General features: G+C 54.5%; 1 protein-coding gene across 21 annotated transcripts in view; it reads right to left on the bottom strand.

Moving 5' to 3' along the window:
- Positions 1-558: 558 nt before the first annotated feature.
- Positions 559-21,509, bottom strand: part of MYO18A (myosin XVIIIA) — a 92,819-nt gene continuing 71,868 nt past the window's right edge. For 14 of the 21 annotated variants that reach the window (XM_088802028.1, XM_088802029.1, XM_088802031.1 and 11 more), the window contains 15 exons: positions 20,785-20,908; positions 20,496-20,696; positions 19,814-19,924; positions 19,244-19,348; positions 18,790-18,936; positions 18,267-18,380; positions 16,813-16,929; positions 16,537-16,620; positions 15,969-16,106; positions 13,765-13,950; positions 13,262-13,401; positions 12,404-12,448; positions 9,051-9,173; positions 6,439-7,730; positions 559-1,898 (listed from right to left, as the gene is read on the bottom strand). In XM_088802028.1, coding sequence (XP_088658154.1) covers positions 6,443-7,730; positions 9,051-9,173; positions 12,404-12,448; positions 13,262-13,401; positions 13,765-13,950; positions 15,969-16,106; positions 16,537-16,620; positions 16,813-16,929; positions 18,267-18,380; positions 18,790-18,936; positions 19,244-19,348; positions 19,814-19,924; positions 20,496-20,696; positions 20,785-20,908 — 2,923 coding nt within the window. In that variant the 3' untranslated portion in view covers positions 559-1,898; positions 6,439-6,442. The remainder of the gene's footprint in view (positions 1,899-6,438; positions 7,731-9,050; positions 9,174-12,403; positions 12,449-13,261; positions 13,402-13,764; positions 13,951-15,968; positions 16,107-16,536; positions 16,621-16,812; positions 16,930-18,266; positions 18,381-18,789; positions 18,937-19,243; positions 19,349-19,813; positions 19,925-20,495; positions 20,697-20,784; positions 20,909-21,509) is intronic. The other 7 variants (XM_088802034.1, XM_074319881.2, XM_074319884.2 and 4 more) reach the window with 3 other exon arrangements.

The following is a 21,509-nucleotide window of genomic DNA, read 5'->3' as shown; positions in this document are numbered from 1 at the left end:
TATCGCCGGGGGAAGGGCAGACTGAGCAGGGCAGAGAAGTCAGCATTCCCAGCCTGTTCAGATTGCCCTGTGACCAATGGAGTTGGGGGCCAGAGAGTGTTCTGCCAAGTTTTGATCAAAAAGGCATCTTTGAAATGACTAAAATTAAACTTTAAAAAAAAATCTGATACAGAGGGGCTTGTATCTCTCTCTCTCAAAAAAAAAAAAAAAAAAAAAAGCAGATAGGATCTCTGTAATGGGTGAGATTAAACAGAGGGACCCCAACATTTCCAAGTGGAGGCCCGTGGAGGACGAGACGTGGCAGCTGCACCAACCTGAATTACAATCCATAGGCTCTTAAAGTAAAGGCGGGGTTTGTTTCTCTTGACCAATCCTCTCATCCCACTCACTACCTCTGCCTGCCTCAAATGACCTGTCAATGCTGAGTGGCAATGGTCTGATGTGGGAACAGACCAGGGCAAGTCCCCCAGGTCCCCACCAGAATCCTGATTCTGCTCCCCAGTGACCACCCTGGACTTTATTTGAGCTTGAAGGAACAGGCAGGAAAATTGGCAGAACCAGGAGGAAAAAAACATTTATTTCCATACATCAGGTAATCAGGGAAGAGAGAGCACAGCCCAATGAGTACAAACCAATTGCAGGAGAGGAGGGGACAGCAGATGGGAGCAGCACCAGGCACTGCCCTTGGGCCCCCAAGTCTGGTGGTGATGGCGGGATGACCTTTAGGGTGTGGGCTGGGGCTGTCAGGCTGACTGTTGTCACATCTGAGATAAGTGTCTGTGTGGGGGCAGGGCAATTGGAAGAACAAAAATGACTCAGGCTCAGGACACAGGGTGAGGACTTGTGTCTAATACACATTAGTACTGACCAAAATGTCTGTCTTCAGTTTTTCTGATCACAAGCCCTTAACCCAAGACCTTCCCTCTCAAGTTGAGCTTATGGTCCGGGCAACTCGGACAGAGGGGGAGGGAGGCAGTGCTTGGATAGACCCGGCATTGGTGTAGGTGGAATGAGTTTACTCTTAAATAGGTCATTGCACTTAACACGCTGATGAGCCGAAGAGGGGTGGGGGGCTGAATGTTCCAGTTAGTACATGTGCAACCCCGTCTGTGTAGGGCTTGCTCAACCCAAACCCAGAAGCACCTGGACCCAGCTCTGCTCACCCATGTCTCCAGCTGCACAGAAAAAGTGAACATGGAGATGAAATTCCCCTCGTCATTCGGGGGCCCCAGCTGCCACCACAGCCCCTCCCACTCTCAGGGATGCAGCTGCGATGGAGAGGTTGGGTATTTAAATTAAAAAGTAAAAAGACAGCAGGCACTGAGAAGGGAAAGCCCTCACCCCAAGCCAAGGGGAAGGAATTGCTGTTCCCACCCCCACCTCCTCCCTATGGACCCAGCAACCTAGAATGTCCCAGTAGGCAATCTGTCCACTGTCCCTGAGCAGAGGGCTGAGATGGAGGTCAACCTGCTGGCTCCATGCAGTGCCAAGCCACCTGCCACTGCCCACAATGGCCCAAGGTTGAAGCCAAGACTGTGGCATTTTGGAGGCGGGAGCAAAAAGTTCTCTTTTCAGAAACTCCTCTCCCCCCACCTCTTCCGTGTGGAGACATCAGACCCCACAGCTTGGAAAGCCCCCTGACCCAAGAGGGTCAGGTGTTTCCCTGGCAGATCAGCAGTCAGGTGGGGAGAGCTGTAGCCCGCCGCTTCCTGGGAGAGGCGCTGTGGCAGCAGTAGCCCATAGGGTGGGAGGGCTACGCGTTGGTCTCCGCTGGCTTGGCCTCTGCGTCGCTGTCACTCAGATAGTTGTGGGAGTGTTGGGGCTTGGAGGTGCTGTCCAGAGGGTCGTGCTCCTCATCTGACCGGTCAGGGGCAAGGGACTTCCAGTAGCTGGTGGGGCTGCAGGGAGAGAGGAATGAGGTCACAGAGGAATGATATTCCTCACTTTCAGCATCGAAGCCTGGGAGGCCCCCAAAGCCCGGTCATAGCGTTCCCCAAAAGCCACAAATTGAGAAGTAAAAACCTTCCTTAGCTTCCTCAGAAGATACTCAGAGTAGTAAGTTTTTTTTGGTGTTTTTTTTTGACTGAAAACTTGCAAACCTCTGAGGAAAGTGATGTATATTGTGGGTCTCAGACTTGAACGTGCATTAGAACCAGTTGCAGATTCCTGGGTCCTTCCCCTGAGAAATCCTGATTTGCTAGCTCTTGGGTGGAACCTAAGAATTCTGCATTTTAAACTCCCTTCCCAGAAGATTCTGATGCAGGCAATCCACAGACCACACTGATACAGAGACTGGAGGTCTGGTGATTACATGACAACAACTTGTCTAAGGTAAAGTTATTCCTAAAGAGTCCTTCTGAGAAGGAGGGCCTTTCCCCATTGAAGACGCCCAGATCTGAATCCTTTCTCCTCATCAGGTTTTCCTAAGGCCTGTGAGAATTTCGGCCCTTGACCATGACGTCATCTACTCACCACAAGGGATGGAGACTCAGCATGTAGGAGCAGTTTTAGGGGGGCATAGTGATCCCTTTCTTGGTACCATAACCTAACGCCCGAGTTTTCATCAGGCCATGGAGAGCCTCCAGCTATGCCCCCACCAAGACATGGAGCACTATTCCGCCTGGATGGGGCAGGCTCACGGCATCGAGCAAGGATGGGACCTCCTCTTCCAGCTCCAGTCACCTCTTTTCACCTGCTCCCATCCCTTCCTCCTCCTCCACCTCCACCGCCTCTGCCAGTTCAAGTGCACTATAATTTCAACACCCTTGGAGAAAATGCAGCCCAGAATGGCTTCACCGCTACCAGTGCCCTGTACTCCGTGGGTTCCTAACCAGTGCTTCCAGGGACACAGCCCTACTTCCAGGTCCCAAAGAGCTTCCACTGGGATAACAGAATTCCACAGCAATTCTGTGATACCACTGCCTACAATTCTGATTTAAGCATCTGAGGAGGAAGGGCCCTTGTTTACTAGCCCATTCAAAGTTCTTTTATCCCCAAGCCCCAAAGCAGAGGAAACAGGGTTCTGCAAGAATCACATCCTTAGCTTTTCCAACTATGTTGAAGAAAGGATTCTGACATTGTGTGCTTCTTGTGTGTGAGGCTCTCCTAGGCACGCTGGGTGTTCTCTCCTATTCTTCACAATAACCCTATGAAATGTCATGAGGAAGCTGGTTCAAAAGACGGAGCATCTTGCCCCAAGGTCACACAGCCAGTGTGTACATTCGAACCTGGGACTCTTAGATCTCACAGCCTCTTGATGACTCCACCTGGCCGCTAGATTGGGTGACCCAAGGAGAAAACAAGACCGAACCTGAATTCTCCCTGCTAGCCTGGGTGAGAGCCCAGCAGGTGTGAAAAGATAGGTCTCTTTCTCTCTCTCCCTGGGGAGAAGGAACAGCCTGATAAAATACATGTTCAATTATGCAAAATGGTTCAGGAATGGGGCAGTCTGGTTAATAGTTATCGTATTTCTCATGAATGAATTACCATTTTTAAAGGAATCAGAATAGCACCAAACACATCTAATACAAACTAGACTAAACATAAATGAGTCTTACTTTGATGGGCCAAAGGCACTTAAGGATTCCGGGGTGTCTCAGGGACAAAATTATAAAACTCAACGATGACTATTCAACATAGAAAAAATTGGGGTTATTTTGGCTTTTGGGTTGTTTGAATTTTAAATTAGTGGGAGCTTGGTTTTATTTTTTTAGACAGAATTTCTGGGTATCCAGTAGTAAGGTCTGCTGTTAGGCAAAGGAAGGAACTGGCTTTGTGGAAAGACAGTGGAGTTATTTTGTGGGCTGAGGACGGTGAGGTAGATGCCAGGGCCGGACCCTAATACAAATGGGGCACTACTGGAATGCCTGGGGCGCTCCTTTCCTCTTGCACCTCTTAGAATGGGGCTTCAGGCCCCGCTCCCACATTCCTGTGCTAGCCAGACAGACATTTGGATAAATGACAGCCGGGTTTCCACACTGTTCCATCTGGAGGCTGAGCAGTGGCAGAGGCAGTGGGGAGGGGTAACTCCATGCCTCTCTCCCCTGCTCTGTGAAGCCCCAAGATCCCCTTGCTTCTACTTTGGGTGCTCTTTAGCACGTCTCCTTCGAGGGTTCTACCGCCACAGCTGTCAGAGAGCCAACAGCAGGCAGCTAGCCCCCTCCCCAGGGCAAGAGTCAGGGCTGGCAATTTGAACGTTTTAACCAAATTGTTTAAAAAGCTTTCCTCCCCATAAGCTAGTGTCTCCTGTTCAACGCTGTCACAAACAATTTGGTACACAAGCTAATTCCCACTGGGCGAGCCAAGGGTGGCAGCCCCCTCCCCTCCTTAGCTACGGATGGGTTCGTGTTCTGAATTCTCATTGGTCCCCATCACCAGATGGGAAGCTAAGACACCACGCCACCCCCGCTCCCACTCTTGGCAGTTTATCCACCCAAAGCCTGTCCACGCCGAGTCCAACTAGGTCCGCCCTCCCCTGGCCCTTGTCTCGCCGGCTCCTTATTGGTTGACTAGTTTCTGGTTCGATGCCCACTCTCCTTGCAGTGAATCCAATCCTCCTTGGAGGTGGTGGTGTGTAGGGTTTCAGGGCTATTCCTGTTTTCCTGATGGACAAGAGGAACGTGCTGCTGGCTAAGGGAAGAAACAGGCTTTATGTGTTTTTGTTCTTGCTGGTTGTGGGGTCAAGAGTGACGATGGGCTAAGGGCACTGGGGTCTGCAATCCACCAGCTGCCAATCAGTGTGGGATGGCCTGGCTAGGCCCATGTCTCCCTCTGCAGGTAGGGGTGCAGTGCTCAGAAGGACCTGGCCCTCTCTGCTTTCCACGCCTCCCCTCATGGTCCATCACCTGATTGGTTCCCTACACTGGGACAGCAGGTTACTCAGCAGGGCTGCTGAGGGGGTGCTGAGGTGGTAGACACATACTATGATCCCTGTCTTTTCTCACTATGGAGCTGACGATGGCTCCTGAGTGCAATTGAGATGCTTCCTGCTCTCCCCAGAACACCTGCAACCATCTGCGACGTGGGGGAAGAGACGGACCAGAGTTGAGCGCAAGGGCCTGATTTCAGAGCAGCTCAAGCCCAACGAATGAGTTGGCCACGAGCCCGGTCTGGGTTAAAGTTCCATTTTCCCCATCCCATCCCCCCACCCATCTCCAAATAACTTTGGGTACCATTCACTTCCACTTGCTCCATTCTGTAAAACATAACTGGTCCCTTTGGTATAAAAGAGACAAAGTCAGTGTACTTGTCTGGCTGCTCCACTGCACAAGAAGCCCACAAGCATGAGACAGGTTCGTGTTAGTTCATGCATCTAGGGAAAAAGGCCTGTGCCCCAGGGGGCTTGCTCTGGGGTCATCCCTCCTGGGAAGCAGCAAGCCTACCTTGGGAGGGTACCACGCTGGAAACAGCTTCACATAACCAGGGTAATCCAAATGTCACCACCCGCCAGGGAAACTGGCAAGACTGGGGTTCCAATGAGTCAGTCTCTGCCTTTCTTCCGAGGTAGGGATGTGGGTACCCTTTCAGGCCTAACTGCTAGATCTCCCTCCCTACAGGGAAAAAGCCGGGGGTGGCTAGAAAGCCAGGAGGGGGCTGTCACTCAGCACTGCTAATTTCTATTCATTAAAACTTTACAAGATGAGCGGAGATGAGGTGACGCCCATGTGTGGGCTTCAGGTGGGAGGGGTGGGGAGGGAGTCGGGCATCTCTGGGTCTGCTGTAGGGTGCAGAGCTGTGGGGGTGGCATGCCTGTGAGCCTTGCACTCTTAGGCTTGAGATCCATGCCAGGGAGGAAGGTGGCATTGCAGGGCAGGAGGAGAGCTGAGCAAAAGGACCTATAACAGTTGGTGGCCACTGTACACCAGGGGGTCAGCGAGAGCCCTGCACAGGCGCCGCCTGTTGGGGTGACGGAAAAGAGCGCCCATTTGGGTGCTGCCAGGTGCACACAGTAAACATTTTGCCCATGTGCTCTGCCTTGGGCTATATGGAGGAGCGGTTAAGGGCGAGCTGAATAGACTCCATTCAGATCCTGGCAATGTCACTTTCCAACTGTGTGACCTTGGCAAGTGACTTAACCTCCCTGAGCCTCAGCTTCCTCATCTATAAAATGGAGCTAATCTGACCTTTGTTGGGGGTGAGTGTGAGGATTAAGTGAATGAAGTGTGGCAAGTATCCAGGGGGTCCTTGGTTCAGAGTAAGGACTTGATTAGCGGGAGCTGTGAGTGACAGCATCAGCGAATTCAGCTGACTGGCCTCAGGGCTCCGAATAACCAACCAGCTTGGCTGGCCCCTGCTCTCTGAGGTGCCAGGAGACTCTCGGAGGCCAGGCCTGCCCAAGAGGAATGCAGGAGGGGCCTAGGTGGTGGCAGGGGGGGCAAGAGCATGTTAGTTCACACTGAGTGGCACACCATGCTGCACTCCACACCAGGTGCCACCTACTGCACTAGTCGCTCTCAGGCCGGTACAGGTACCGCATCACCAGGCTGTCCACCTCTTTCTTACGCTTCTTCTCCTCCTTCCGAGATGGCCGGCGTGCCTGCCCAGCCTCCTCATTTTCTGCAGCCGGGCCCTTCTTCACGCTGGAGCGGCTATGGCCTGAGACAGTAGAGCCACTGGATGTTGATGAGGACTCGGACTCTGTCTCTGTTCTCTTTCTTCTCGATTTGGACTTCTTGCCCTTCCGAGAGCGCCCCTTCTTCCGCCGCTTGTGCTCTGAGGAATCTTCTGAGCTGGAGCTGGAACTGGAGCTGGAGCTGCTTCTCCTCTTGCTCCGGCTCTTCCGATGGCTGCGGGACCGGGACCGAGAGACATCAGCAGCAGAGGCTGAACGGCGGATGCTGGTGCCCCGCTCTGGGGGGTCCAGTTGGGCACTGCGGGCACTCTGGGTGCTCGTCCGGTCATCCTCCTCGGAGTCGGGCTCCAGGCTGCTCCGCTGAAACGGGACAGGCTTGTAGCTCAAGACCTCATTGATGGCAGCCTCCAGGTCCGGGTCCAGGTAAGAGTGACGGCTGACAGGGCGGACACTGGAGCCAAGAGGCTCATCCGTGGCAGAGGCTGAGACGCGTGGCTGGGGTGGCACTGACAGACTGCGGGCCAGCGATGGGTGACTATACTGAGAATGGGCCTCACTCAAAGCCACACTGGCTCCATCATCCCACTCATCCAGGCAGCCCCGGCCCAGGGACAGGCGGGAGTCAGGGCTCTCCCGGCCTAGGCCAGAGGCCCGGCTCAAGGAAGGGCTGAGGGTCCTCGAAAGGCTGTCGAGCCGGGAGGTGCTGCGACGAGAACTGGGTGAGCCCGACAGCGAGAAGCTCATGAAAGAACGGGCCCCATCTTCACCTGAGCCATGCCGTGTGGCAGAGGAGGCCCGGCTGACAGGTGCAGAGACAGCTGAGGCCCGGTCAAAATCTGAGCCCCACCGCTTCTCCAGCCCCCGGCCAACACGGCTCCCAACCTCGGAGAAGATGGAGCCACGTTCCTCTGTCTCCTCGGACTTCTTGCCCTGGCCTGGCTCCCCCCTGGGGCTCAGGCGGGCTTTGCGGGGGGGCCTCTCTGGGGAGGCTGCCCGCTCACTTAGGGTGGTGAAGAGCGAATCCGTGTCCCCTGTGCCCCCGATGGAGTCCTTCAGGATGAGCCTCTTCCGGTAGCTCAGGGAGCTCAGTGTGGAGGCTGGCCTCTCCTCCACAACCTTGCCCTCTTTCCCCTCCTTCCCGAGGGTGCTGAGGGCCGTTCTGAGGGAGGAGGTGAGGCCAGGGAGGACAGAACCAGTGGTGGATTAGGGGTAGCAAAGAGAGAATGAGAGAGAAAGAGAGGAACAAGCATTAAACCTAGAGAATAACGACACAGGGGGAGGGAGGAGAAAGGAAGAGGAGGTGGAGAAATCGGCAGCGGCCCTGGCAAAGTGGCGGTGAGAGCGTCGGAGGAAATGAAGCAAAATAATTTGCGTCAGTGAAAATAGCTTCATGGAGAATGTCATGTAAATTAGACTATTGTTCTATTTCATCACTTTTCCCCCTCTAAAACGTTTAGTTCAATTTATTTCATTGTCAACTACCTGGAGCCTCGTGCCACGCCGTGGTGAACGGCAGTGGGGCGGGGAAGGTGGCATTATCTTCAGTAACAAAATGTGGTTCGGCCGAATAAATTAAACCAATTAGAGGGGGCTGCTGGGTGTTTGTGGTGTGGGGCTGGACTTGGGAAGGGCCCTCAGGAGAGTTGGAGAAGAAGAGGGATTACTTTTTCCACCTAGTCCACCTGCTGTCTCTGGGAAGGGGTGAGGAAGGGTGTGCCCTGGCGGATGAGGATGGCTCTGAGCTGGAGAGAAACCTGGAGCCAGCAGGGAAGCGGCCACAGGAGGGGTGGGAGCAGAGAACTGCTCTCCCTTCCTGTTGCCATGCTGGCTGGTAGGTGAGGGATGGGGAAGGTGGAGCTCTGGATTCCAGGGGTAGCTGTCTGTGTGACCAGAAGACTGACTGGGCTGCAAAATATGGGAGCAAGCAGCCCTGCCATGGGTACGAGCAGGAAGCATGGGAGGGCAGTGAAAAGATTAGAGGAAGGAGAGACTTGGCAAAGAAAGCTGGAAATGTGTCTGTAGCTGTGATGGGAGTCATGGGAAGCGGTGCCTTTTCTGCAGCTATTCCTGTGAAGCCCTCAGAGAAGCACAGCTGGCTTGCACCAGCTCCATCCAGGGCTGTGGGATCCAGAGGTCCCTCGTGCCCCATCCTCGTCTTGATTCCAAACTACAAGGTAGTTCAGTGCACATTCATTGAAGGAATAAGTGGGGATGAAGTTAAATCTACATCAAACCAAAGCGCTGAGCCTGGTAAGACCATATTATCTGGGAAGGATAAGGGCACTGCAGACCCTGGCTAAGAAGAAACCAAGCCTACTGGGCTCATTCTACCTGCTAGGGGCTCACCAGGGCCCCTTCCTCACATACCACACCAGAGACACAGGTGGCGTGAGGCCTGTCCGCTTGGGATGAAGGCTCTGCTCATCCATCCCTGGGGCAGGAGGTGGCTTTTCCTCCTAGCTCAAGGACACATGCTCACCTGGAACTCTTCAAGCTGCCATCATCGGAAGCCGCCTTGGAAGGCCCCTTGTTTTTGGACAACCACGACTTGACCCCGTCGACCCGGTCCTCCAGCTCTGAGTCCACATCCGAGTCCCCCTCGCTGTGGGATGAGGAGCAGAAGGGTAGGCGAGGCTGGGGAAGAGGTGCTCACCTGCTGCCCAGTCGGCAGTGCTGAATTGGCAGCAGGTCTTAGGCAGGGGCGGGATGCGGGGTGGCATGCACATCAGTGAGTCAGGAAGGAGAACAAGAGAAGTTAGACGGGGTACACTGTTCACAAGGACCCTGTCCCCACTCAGGAGGCCATGGTGACAGCCACCAAGACGACCCTGAGGAACAGAGGTACCTCCCATTCCACTTGGTATGACAAGCTGCTGTTCAGCCAACCAACACAAATGAGAATGACAAGGAGACCATCCATTCATCAATTATACCTAAATGGCTCTTGGTTACAAAGAGTCCTGGGCCCTCCAGCTACTCCCTGCGGCCTATTTTGCTGTTTCTTTGCTCAATCCCCAAAATGTGGCTACAGCTGCTGCCATTTCCCATGCCTCCATTGCAAGAGCTGGGCTCCTGGCTATGGCGCAGAAAAGAGAAGGGCTTCATTATGACTTTAAAACTGGAGTCTCCTTAGCTAACGGCAATGCCAAACTGGGCACTACAGTCCATATCCCAGACCCATCCTGCGACTGCCCTGGCCTTTAAGAAACAGAGAAAGGAAAAGGAAGGGGCAGCAGCATTTCCCAGGGGGCTGGCAACAGCTTCAGGATTCAAATTGCACCTTGGAGACCCCATCGGGCCCAGAAAGTCCCAGACAAAGGGCTTTGTCTCTCCAAGACTCCTCTTCCTTCCCTCAGACAGCCTCCAGCTCCCCAGTACTTCTTGTGGCCAAACTGGCCTGAGCCCTCTCAACTTGTAGGAAAGCCCAAAGGAGTCCAATTCTGAGTCTGGAGTCATGATGACACACTCACAAACATCAGGGGCTTGGAAACGCTTCTGAGTGAGCACGCTTCTAGAATTCTGCAAAATGTCTGCTCACCACGTTCCCCTGCTACGGATATGCTAGGATTTCTCCTTGATATAAATTTCCTTTCATCTGTGTCAACGGGAGCAGCCCTGTTCCTGAATTATGTTCCTGAATAAATAGCCACACAAGCGTGTGTGTGTGTGTGCATGCATGCATGTACACACACACACACACACACACGCACACACACACAGAGAAGAAATCACCAGACTCTGTTCTGGGAACTGTGAGAGAGCACAATTCATGGGGAGGGGAATAAAAAGGCACATTTTATCGGCTTCTGTCAAACACGGAATTATAACAAAGACGAGGCTGGCTGATGCCCCAGGTGAACAGGAGTTTAGCAGATAGTCCCAAAACAGCTAATGCAAGCCCCATGCCCATCCAAGCCCAGCAGATTTACTATGGTGCCCGGGCCCCATGGAATGCCAATACCACCTGATTTATACATCCGTGCAAAAAACCTCCTCCTCTAGCTTCAGAGCCTGTAATTTATCACTGCCGTTCATAACCATATTGATTGCCTTTAGAAAGGAGGTGCTGTATGCATCACAAAATCTATGTCTACATGTTAAAAGCGTTTCTGTATAAATCTCCCTTAATACCGCGCTGTTTACTGCTTTCATTAAGGTTATGGCAATAACAACTGTATCTCTAAGTAAATCGAAACATTATTTTTCTGCCCACCTTAGCATGCTCGCTCAATAACTTGGAGCTGGGGCCCAGAGCTGCTGAGGAAGGAGCCACGTCACCCACATCTCCTCTCTGCCCTCAGCGGGAACCTGGCTTGGATTGCACACCTAGTGCGCCTGCGTGAGCACACGCTGGTGTGTGTGTGTGTGTGTGTGTGTGTGTATGTGTGTGTGCACCCATGTGCTATGCCTGGCAATGATTTAGAATATGATCTTAAATGCACATTTTATCAGTCCTTGAAGCTCCTACCGCCCAAGAATGGCAGGGCTGGAACACACATGGGACAGACAGTCATGGGCCCAGAATACGAATTTTCCTCCTTACATTCAGAGCAACGAATGGGTTGAGAAGCTGGCCTGCCTGCCTGCCCTCGCCTTCCCTTTAGTTTCAAGCATATAGATGATGTTTGGGTTCTTTTCCTTAAATAATCAGGCCCGTAAACAAACTCCAGGGGCAGGGAGGCTCAGGGGGCAGTTGAAATTTTAAATGGTTGGTATTAAACCTCGCGTCAAATACAATTTATGTCCAGGCTCATGTGCTATTAGTTAACTGGGAGCCGAATCGCGGGGGAACAAACAAACGGAGACAGAATGGCGGGGGATATTAATTGTGTGTGACAACCAGGCTCCAGCGGCCCTCTATCACTGTTACACACTATTACATTTATCATTAGCTCTCACAGAGTCCTTTGTGTTGCCGCCAGCCCATCCTGGCCAGGAGAGGAGGCCTGCCAGGCAAGAGAGAGTGGGGGGAAGGAAACTGAACGTCATGCTAAAAAAACAATCTCCCCCAAACAGTCCTGTCGAAGTTGACGGAGGATCACCCTGATCTGCCTGAAGGCCTTGCACATCAGCACCAGCTGTCCAGCTCCCACCCAGAAAGAAGGAAACGATGAGAGGGGTGGATTTACTAGGCTGCCTGCCATGTGACAGATAGCACTAGCTCAACGCCCAAGGGCCTCCCTCTGTCCAAGGTGCCCACGGGGAGTAAAGTAAACACATCTGGCTGTGTTCCTTTCCCCTGCCACAGCAGAGAAGCCAGTGACTAGCTGCCTGAATGCTTTCTCCAAACAAGGGAGGGCTAGATGCCCCTCACCTTCTACCTTTGTCGGCCAAAAGGTGGCAGACCTTTCAAAATGAAACATACCTGCTTCTTCAGGCAACTCAAGTTCCCCAGCGGCTGAAGGATGTGGCTACATCCATCCCAAACAGACTTTTCCCCCAGAGAAATAGGCCAGGGAGGCAGCTACACTTGGTTTCTGAGGGAGGAGCGGGCTGGAGCTCAGGAAGGCGACTGTGGGTACCACCGACTGTGGCTGAGCTCTCCTCTAAGAAGGAGCCCCCATCCTGCCCACCAAGGGCCCGAGGGCCAGCCCGAGCCTTCTTAGGGGAGCGCACCACGTTGCCTGCCCTCTCCCTCTGATGCAGTACCCAGCCTGTCATCCTGCCTTTCCTTAGGACAGAGGCAACGGTGTTAGTGTGAGAGCCTAGTGTGAGATGCGAGAGGCTCTGTGTTGCCATGCGGCATGCAGCGGGCAGGGTGGTAGGCCAGTGTTAGGGGTGGTTAGACACCACGCTAGGCGGGGCAGAGAGCGCGTGCGCTCTAGTCCTCACGGTTTATTCTTTTTTTTCTGATACTTTGTCACCATGTCCTGCAAACTGGAAAACAGAAAGAAAATGGTGGGCAAGGGGGCCAGACAGAGGATAACAAAATCAGCGGGCACACCAAGGTGGACCTCTCAGCTGAGGACTCCTCTATCCTCAGCAAGCGATGGCTCTGGCGGACTGGGACCAGGTGGCCGGATGTGACAGTACTGTCCTCAGGGGAGGTCCAGGCCACCCCAGGCACCTTTCCGTTGCCCCCACAGAGCAGGCTTCCTGGGATCTGCCTGCAGGATGGGCCCTGGCCCTCATGGCAGAAGCAGGCAGGTCTGGGGGGGTCTGCCCAGGGCAGCCTTGGGAGTTTCTCCAGGGCCTGACCACCCCCACACTACACACACCTCCGACTATTGGTCTGCCTGCGTCATGACTTCTCCTCAGCCTAAGACTACAAATCTGTCTCTCTCTCCTAAACCATTCCCTGGATAGGTTTTATGAGAGAAAATCTCTGGTATGGTAACAAGGCGCCATGGCCCTTAAATCTCTGCTCTCCCCAGAGTGGGGCAGGCGCCATCGGAAATGCAGCTAAATGGGGGAATAACTCATCTTCAACAGGCAGAGCTGGAGAGCCAGGTCCCGGGGAGACCTGGGGCGGGAGGACAGGGAGGAAGAGGGGAGGAGTCTCACCCAGCCAGCACCTGTCCTGCTCTCAGCTGCTACAGGACAGGTCCATGCCAGGGTCTGGCAACAAGGGGAGGCTGGTGGCTCAGTGATGGGGAGACAGAGATTGCATCTGTTCTACCTGGTAGCCTGTTCCAGAGGCAGTCAAGAGAGCCTCTGTGCCAGCTGCAGCTGCCCTAGAGGTCCCCTCACCTGTTGATGAGGTCCTCATTCTCATCGCTTTCCATCTCATCTTCAATGGCAGCCTGCAGGTCCCCGATGCGCTTGAACGCCAGTTTTAGATCGGCCTGCAGGCTCTGGTTAGCAGCTTCCAGACTCTCCAGATCCATCTCCTAAAAGGGAGAGTGGGCAGTCCAATTCACATGAGGGCTAGTGTCTCCGCCAGCTGCCCCAGAAAAATCCTGCTTCAAGGCCCTCCCAACCAGACAGGATCTACATGAGCGCAAGCCTGCCAAGCTTTTTTGTACTTGGGTGTTACTGGGCCTTTGGGCCTAGCCTGTCCTGATGGAGACTCCAGCACCACCCGTGGCCCCTGGCCTGCCCTCAGGGCTTCCTGCATTGTCCTCTTGACATGTCCTCTTCTCTCCAATTCTCTAAACCACAGTTTCTTTGAAGCCTACCCTGCACCCTAGCCCAGGGGTGGGGTGTGTACTTAGCAGCTACCAGCTTGGGGCCCCAGGGGTGCGGTGTATTACCAGTTCATGTTTCTTGCGGCTTGCCTCGGCCTCCTTCCTGGCCAGCTCGCCCATCTCCTCCTTGGTGTCCCGGAGCTGCCGCTGTAGCCTCTTGTTCTGCTCCTTCTCCCGGTTCTCAGCTGCTGTACGCTGATCCCGCTCCTCAGTCACCTTCTCCATGTTCTCCTTGAGCCGGCTGGCCAGGCTCTGGACAGGGAGGTGGGAAGAAGGGCCCATCAGCCAGGAAGAGAGAGAGGTATGGAGGAGCTCTGGAGTCAGGAGGCCTGGGGTCCAGCTCCAGCCCCACCACTCACTGGTAGGTGGGCAAGCAACTAAAGCTCTCTGAGGTGGCTTCCTTGGCCTTTCTGTAAAATGGGAGAATAATACCAGGGGTCTGTTAAGGACTGAATAAGGTAAAGAATGTGGAGATAGTCTGGAAGCTGAAAGGTGCTAGTATTATCATTATCATTACCAAGGTTGGAGGAGTGCTCTGGCTACAGCCTGGACCTGTCCATAGGGGTACCTCATGTGGGGCCTCCACGGGCAGCAGGGCTTCCCCTCAGAGACGCCGAACCCAGAAGCTCCAAAAGCTAGATGTTAAGCTCAGAGGTAAATGGCTTTACTGAGAGTTCCCGGATCAGGGGGAGACTCAACAGTCATCAGATTCCTAGCACCAAGCCACCTCTCTACGCTTGATGAATGTCTCTCCCCACAGACACGTGAAAACATTTTCCCCAGCTGGGCTATAGGATGTTGAGCCAATGACCTGGAGATGGGGGCAGAGTGTGAGGGTAGGACCCTGCTTCAGGTTCTGATCCTGGTTCTACCACTAACTGCCCGTGGTTCCACCACCTCTCAGACCCCCAGTCTCTGGGTCTCTAAAATAACAGCACCAGGCTACATGATCTCAAGGGCCACTTGTGTTTAACATTCTGTGCATCTAAACCACAATACCGCCTTTGTAAACAGAAGGGAAAAGGAGAGCTAGACCTGAGGAAAGGGACTGGCGCCTGTGAGAAAAGAAGGTATGTGTAGCCGATCTGCCCTACGGCCAGCAGACAAATGGCCTCTTCTGCCCCTTGAGAGCTTTGTGACCTTAGGCAACCTACTTAACCCTTCCGGCATGTAAAATGGGGATCAAACTATTACCAAGGTAGAACGTGAAATTATTAAATCTCCTCCCTCCCTAGCTCTCCTGAGGACTGTGATCCCGTGTCGGGAGTTTCAGCCATATGCTCTTCCGAGGTCAAGGGTATTCATGCCCTCCGGAAGCCCATTGCCAGCCCCACAGCTGCCTATTTCCATCTCTACCCTCGTGTCTGCTCCACAGATGAGGAGTTAATGGGGGGCAGGGATGCTTCTCAGCACCCACACCCATGAACATAGTGCTTGTGGAGAACTATCAGTGCTTCGACACGTCTACAAGCTCAAGAAGAACAACAACTTAAAAACAGGGTGAGAGGGTTGTAAACCCAGAGGCAGAATCCTGCCTGCCTCTTTCCTCCTACCTGACCTGCTGGCTTCGGGAGACTGAACAGAAAAGTCTGAATTTGGAGTATGGAGATTATAGTTGAGAGGAAGGAGGGATAAAAAGAGGAGAAAAGAGGTCAACAGAGAGAAAAGAGGGGTCGAAGGGGAAAGAATGAAAAGTAGAGGGTGAGGAGGAATGGGAGGGGGAGAAGGGAAGGAACAGGGAGAGGGTAAGACGGGGAATAAGATTGGGGAGAGGAAAAATACAAAGAGAAGAAAGAATGGGGGGGGGAAATGGAGAAAAATGATGAGAAGGAGACAAATCGGAGATGAGATGGGTGGGAAGAAGAGAGGAAAAAGGGGAATATGAAAGGGAAGGGAGAGAGAGAGCAGTGAGATGAGAGAACAGATTTCAGCCTCACAGAAGTGGCGCCATTTGCTGCATATTTATGACCCTGCCAGAGAGCGAGTGAGGGGGACCTGCGGGGGGAGCTCATGGTGGAGGAAAATATGAAGACGAAAAGCTAAGCTGCTCTGGTCCCTTGGCAGAAAGCAAGCACGGAAACAGAATGTAAAGCAGGCAGGCTCTGCGGTGCCCAGAGAGCAGGCCGGGCAGGCAGGGGAGAAGGCACCACCCCGTCAGCTGGCCTGGCAGCTTAGCAGAGGCCTCTGAGGAGCATCCATGGGCCTGCCCAGCCCTGCTCAGCATGCGTGGCTCCTGCCCTGGTAGCTACAGACCAGAAGTGTGCACCCACCTCCAGCCGCTTCACTTGGGTCCTTTCAAACTCCAGGCGCGTCTCCAGCTCCCGGATCTTAGCTTCCTGTCTGCTCACCAGGGACTTGTCCACCATGGACTGCTCTAGGAACTCTACTTGGCTCTGGAGGGCTTGTAGCTGGGGGTGGGGAACAGGAAGAGAAGAAAGAACTGAGCCCAGAAAGGGGGGGTGGGCAGAGTCTGGGGCTGGCAAGATCACCATGGTGACCAGAAGGCTGAGGGAGGGAGGGATGCACAGGGGAGGTGGGAGGACGGCCCCGAGCCAGAGGCATTCCCCACCTGGCCCAGTGCTGGCACAGATTTGGCCCATTGGAGAGAAAGGAGACAGCTAAGGGCCGGAGAGGGAATAGAAATGTGAAATGAGGCAGCTGAAGTCAAAATGTCTGCTATGGCGATATGGCTTCAAGCCTAGCTCTTTGCACTGGATACTGCTCTGTGGATTACTGATGGCAGAGAGAAGTGCGTGCTATCCTGTGAGCTTGGGGATTCATCCCCACAGATGCTGACCCCGGCACCCTCTTTCCACCAAAGGGGACCCTGGTTCCCACCTTCTCCTGGAGCTCCTGCTTCTCCTTGTTGGCTTCTTCCAGCTGAGCTTGAAGGTCATTCATCTGAGCCATGTCCCGGGAGGCCTGGGAAAGGAGTGAGTGCTGAGGCAGGATCCCTCATAAACCCCCAATCCAGCCCATTCCACCCAACCCTGAGTGCCATGGACCACAGGCATTGCAACCTTCCCAAAGAAGTGGCTGTGCCGGGGACCTCTGAGGAGGACCAGAGGATAGGGTGTGTGGCACAGGGTGCGGTGGGCACTCCTGGGCGGGTACCTGGGCCACGGCCGCCTTGTGCTTCTTCATCAATTCATTCATGTCCTCCTGATCCTCCTCCAGCCGGTTCTGGATCTCGTTCTTCTCACGCTGAAGGCGGCTCAGCTGCTCCTCCAGCTGGACAGAAACAAAGACAGATGGGAGGGCCTCAGGCCTGGTGTGCCCGATGGCCCCAGGTGGCAAATCCGAGCCTTCCACATGTCACCTCCAGTGGGCGGGAGGTAAGGATGAGGCTGCGTCTACCTGCTGGAGTGGGACCCGGGACTAGTGATGACCAGGGAGTCGCCTGTCCTGCTCTGTGTCAGGGAGCTGAGGGAAAGGGCTGTCTTCGCAGCACAGGCAGACCCTGGGCTAAATGACAGCTGATTTCTGGCAGCTCTTTGGAGGCTAATGAGAAGGCAGAAAAGGTCTTCCCAGAACAAGTGACCCATCATCCTGGCACTAGCAGTCTAGGTCCTAATCTTCATGCCCTCTGCCCCCTTCAGGCCCCAGGGAGGGACACCTCAACTCTGCGAAGCTCTTTTGGTATGGATTCTGGTTTCCCCTGGGACTGTCTGCGCCCTAGCTGTCCAGCCCCCACCGCCCGTCCACTCCTGGGGGGAGGGGAAGAGACAGCCAACAGCAGCTTCAGGAAATGAATGAATCTATTAGCCTGTAATTCCAAACCAAAATGACTGTGTTGGCTCCTTCTCTGCCCCATCCATCTTGTTACCGGGCTGTAGGGAGCTGGGGAAGCCTCTGCCAGGAAGTTTATTAACTCGGATTTAAATAAAATGGTAATTTTATAACAGCCTTTTTTAACACAATTAAGGAATTTGAATTACTCACCTGAAAACTGCTGAGGAGCACAAATGTCACGGGGCCTGGGAGACTGGCATCAGCAGCCAGGTGGCTAGTAGGGGGCTGTGGAGCCCAGAGCCAAGCCCAGCCCCTCCCCTTGCCCCATTCCCTGCCCGAGATGGTACCAGTGGCCGCATCCCAGCCATGAATTCTCGGCCGATAGATGGGCCGTGGGAGAGGTGGGGAATTAAAAGGGAGGCATTAAATAAGAGCTCTAATTAGCTGCCGCTTGGGCTTGTCAGTGGGCTGGCCAGGGGAAGGGGAGGGAAACGAGCCATCCCATCCTCTTATCGGTGCTTCCACTAATCTCTAGGCACCTGCTTACATCCCTCAGCCATATTAGCTGCCTTTATTTATGGTGTTGGGGCCTGAGGCCAAGCTCCCACAGGCAGGTTGTTAAACGGGGAGATGGGCCCTTGCTGGCTCCCTCTTCCACCTCGCTCCCTCCCGGGCCTCAGCTGTTAGCGAGAGACAGAGGAGGGAGGCCTCGCTCACTGCAGAAAGCCCTGGTGTGAAGGGATCTGGCTGAGGAAGGGTCCCTGTTTGGGGGGAAGGGAGCCACCGTCACAGCCCTAGTCTCCCTCAGCCCAGCCCTGCACGCCCCAGGTCCTCACCGCTGTCTTGGCCTTGGAGATGTCATCAATCTGTAGGTGCAGGTCTTCAATCTCCACCTCCATTGCTTTGCGCGCTTTCACGGCTGCTGCACAGGTGAATTCTGACTCCTCCAGCTGGACACAGAGCCACCCCCACCCCAGGGAGAGACGTCAGCCATTCTCTGGGGGCACGAGGGCTGAGCAGGGTGTTCACAGGGGAAAGGGAACCCCGCTGCCCTTTCTCCTCCTCTGTTCACTTGAGACCCCCGGGCTGGGGGGTATTGTGAGGCCTGCACAGGCACCTTGTCCTGTGACAGGGGTGGGTGCCAGGCCCCACCCACAGCATCCTGGGGCTTGGCGCTCATGCTGTATAGCAATGCACAGACCCTGTGGAGTCTGGATGCTATAAGCGGCGTCTCCCTGCTTCCCTGCCACCTTCCTTCCTAAAGACTCAAGAACCACTGAGAAGGACAAGAGGAAGAGAAAGAGAACAAAAAACGAGCTCAGTTGCTCCTGGAGCTGACGATATCCTCTCTGCAGGTACCTGGTTCTTCAGCTGGGCGATCTCCCTCTTGCTGGGTGCGTTGTTCTTCAGGTGGTCCAGCATGATCTGGGCATCTGCCAGCAGCGCCTTGGTGCGCTTCAGGTCTTTCCGGAGCCGCTTCTCTGACTCAAAGTCCCGCTGGTTCACCTGGGTGGACACCAGAAGTTGGGGCTCTGGGCTCCACCGAGAGGCCTCCTCCTGTCTTCCCCAAGCCCATGCATCACCCTTGCTCATATTCTCAGAGTTCCCCTAATGAGCAATGACAGTGGAAGTGCTAGGATCACGCCAGCCAATGAGAAAAGCCTGGGTGTGCAATGCATGGTTATCGCCTCCATTCCAGAGGTGATGACAGCATCCCCTTCCCCGTTCCCAGCTTTCTATGCCTAAGATTCCCATCCCTAAGACCGGATGGGGCAGCCAGCTGGCCACGCCCCAGACAGGGGTCTCTCCTCACCTGGTCACTGAGCGTGGTGAGCTTGCCCTCCAGCTCCCGCTTCTCTCGCAGCACCTTCTGCTTGTCCTCATACTCTTCCTCGAGCTGCACTTCCATTTGTTTTAACTGGAATAGCGTGGGGACAGAGGCCCATCAGCGTCTGGTGCCAGCCAGTCCCCTTTCCTTCTGGATTCCCCCACCCAGTGAAAACAGTGGGGCAGGGCTGAGCGTGGATGACCCCAGAGGGGTCAGACCTTGAATTTTAAATTGTAAGGGTTTGAAAGCAGCTTGGAGGGGAGAGGGGGGATGGCAGGCCACGCACAGTGGCCCTGAGCCAGAGTGGGCAGGTCCCACTGAGACAAGCTAGTTGATTGCACAGAAAGCAGGGAGCGTGAGTTCCTCAAGGTCTGAGCTTCTGTACAAACCCTGAGAACACACATCCCAGCTAATGTCAAGAGGAGAGATTCCTGGTGCAGAACGGCAATGGGAGAGTGCCATTGGCTAGGACCGGGAAACAGAAATCCCCTTACTTTAAAGCAGTGATGGGGGAAGCGGTGTTTATACTGGACAGGTAAGTGCCCACTGTCTTACCTTCTTTTGACACGACTGCCGGGCCTCCTCCACCTCCTCATCCCGACTCTCCATCTCCTTGGAATGAGTCTGTCTCATCCGCTCCATCTCCATCTCAAGTCGCAGCTTAGCCTGGAAGTAGGTGGGAAGAGGGACTAGGTTCATTTCCCAGCGGTGCTCTGACCCCTGCCCACTGCACCCTGGTGGGCAGCTCTCCCCAGGCTCCGGAGCGGGGACCATCTCTGCAAGCAGTTCCCTTGGCTCCCACCTTGCTCCTGTGGCAGAGGGCTTCTCCAGAGAAGCGGAACTCCCTTACTGTGTAGGTGTCTAGGACAGGCCCAGGGAAGGCTGCCGGGGTGGGGCAACCCTGCAGCTTTTCCATTTGGTCTCCATGCTCGAGCTCCTTGAACTAACACGATGGCTCACTGGCAGGCCAGGTGGGCTCAGGGCCTTCTGGCTGCTGTGCATCCAGAGCCCCTCACCACTACAGCTCAATCGGGATTTGCTCTTGCGGAAAGTACCACGAAAGCTTAATTATCTTCACATTGTGGCTGGTACAGATTAGGTACTCACTTAACATTTTGTGAATAAGGAAATGAATGAGCAAACAAATGACTGAATTTGGGATCTTGCCCTCCTCTGGCCCACACCCTAGGGTAGCTCTGGGGACGGTGGTGCCTCCCTTCGCCAAGCCCTCCAGTACCTGTTCCAGCATCTGGATGGTCCCTGCCTGCTCGTCTAGCTCCTCTTCCTGATCCTTGACCTTGGCCTCCAGGTCCCGGAGCTGTTTCTTGACCTTGGCCAGAGAGGCTTCATCCTTGGACTCTTGGGAAGAAATGTCCTGGAGCTCAGCCTCCAGTGAGACGACCTTCTGGGTGAATCCCGCAATGTCCATGTCTTTTTCCTGGAGCAAAAGGGAAGATGATGCTGGCCCTGGGCTGGCCCTGGCCTGTGAGTGAGACGGCGCATGGAGGGTGGGCAGCCCCACGCACCTCTAGTTGCTGTTTCAGGCTGAAAGCCTCAGCAAGGAGCATGTCCTTCTCTCGCTGCAGCTTCTCCCGCTGTAGCTTCTCCCTCTGCGCCTCCTCGTGCGCCTGTGAGAGCTCGCTGTCAAACCTGTGAGGGAGCATGGCCATGGGGGCTCCATCAGACAAAGGAAGAATCCGGGTCTCCAGCACCCACAGGCTGCCAGGATGTGGTGCCACAGATATGGACAGGACGCAAGCAGAAGGGACACTTGCAGCCTAAACATTCAGGGGTTACAGGTCAGGCCACCGAGGCCCTACTCAGCAACCTAGTCTAGGATGGGGGTGCATTTCACTGAATGGGTCCAAGAAGCCTTTTTACGAGGTGGGCCTAAGAGAACCCACAGACTGCTGCCATGGAAGAGGTGGACATAGTCTCGTCAGGCGTTGTCTCAACCTTTTCAATTTCAACAGATCAGGAATGAGGGCCCAGGGTGAGGGCAGAGAGGGCCTCAGGATGGATAGAAGTCCCTCGTCAACTCACTTTCTACAGTTCAATTCAGAAACTCTAGATGGAGCAGCCTGTGCCTGCCCCCAGTCTCGGCACCAGCATTTGGCCAGGCCGGCCTGCCTGAGTAATACCCATGTCACCACCAGGAGCCCCCACACAGAGCTGGACGCCAGCAGTCCCACTGTACCCAGCTGGCAGCGTGCTTCAACGGGGCACGCAGTCCACGGCTGGGCGCCTCTTT

Source organism: Rhinolophus sinicus, chromosome 12 (genome assembly GCF_057876585.1).
Source record: "Rhinolophus sinicus isolate RSI-liver-muscle chromosome 12, RSI-T2T, whole genome shotgun sequence".
Lineage (NCBI taxonomy): Eukaryota > Metazoa > Chordata > Mammalia > Chiroptera > Rhinolophidae > Rhinolophus > Rhinolophus sinicus.
This window is presented reverse-complemented; position numbering and strand designations above follow the sequence as displayed.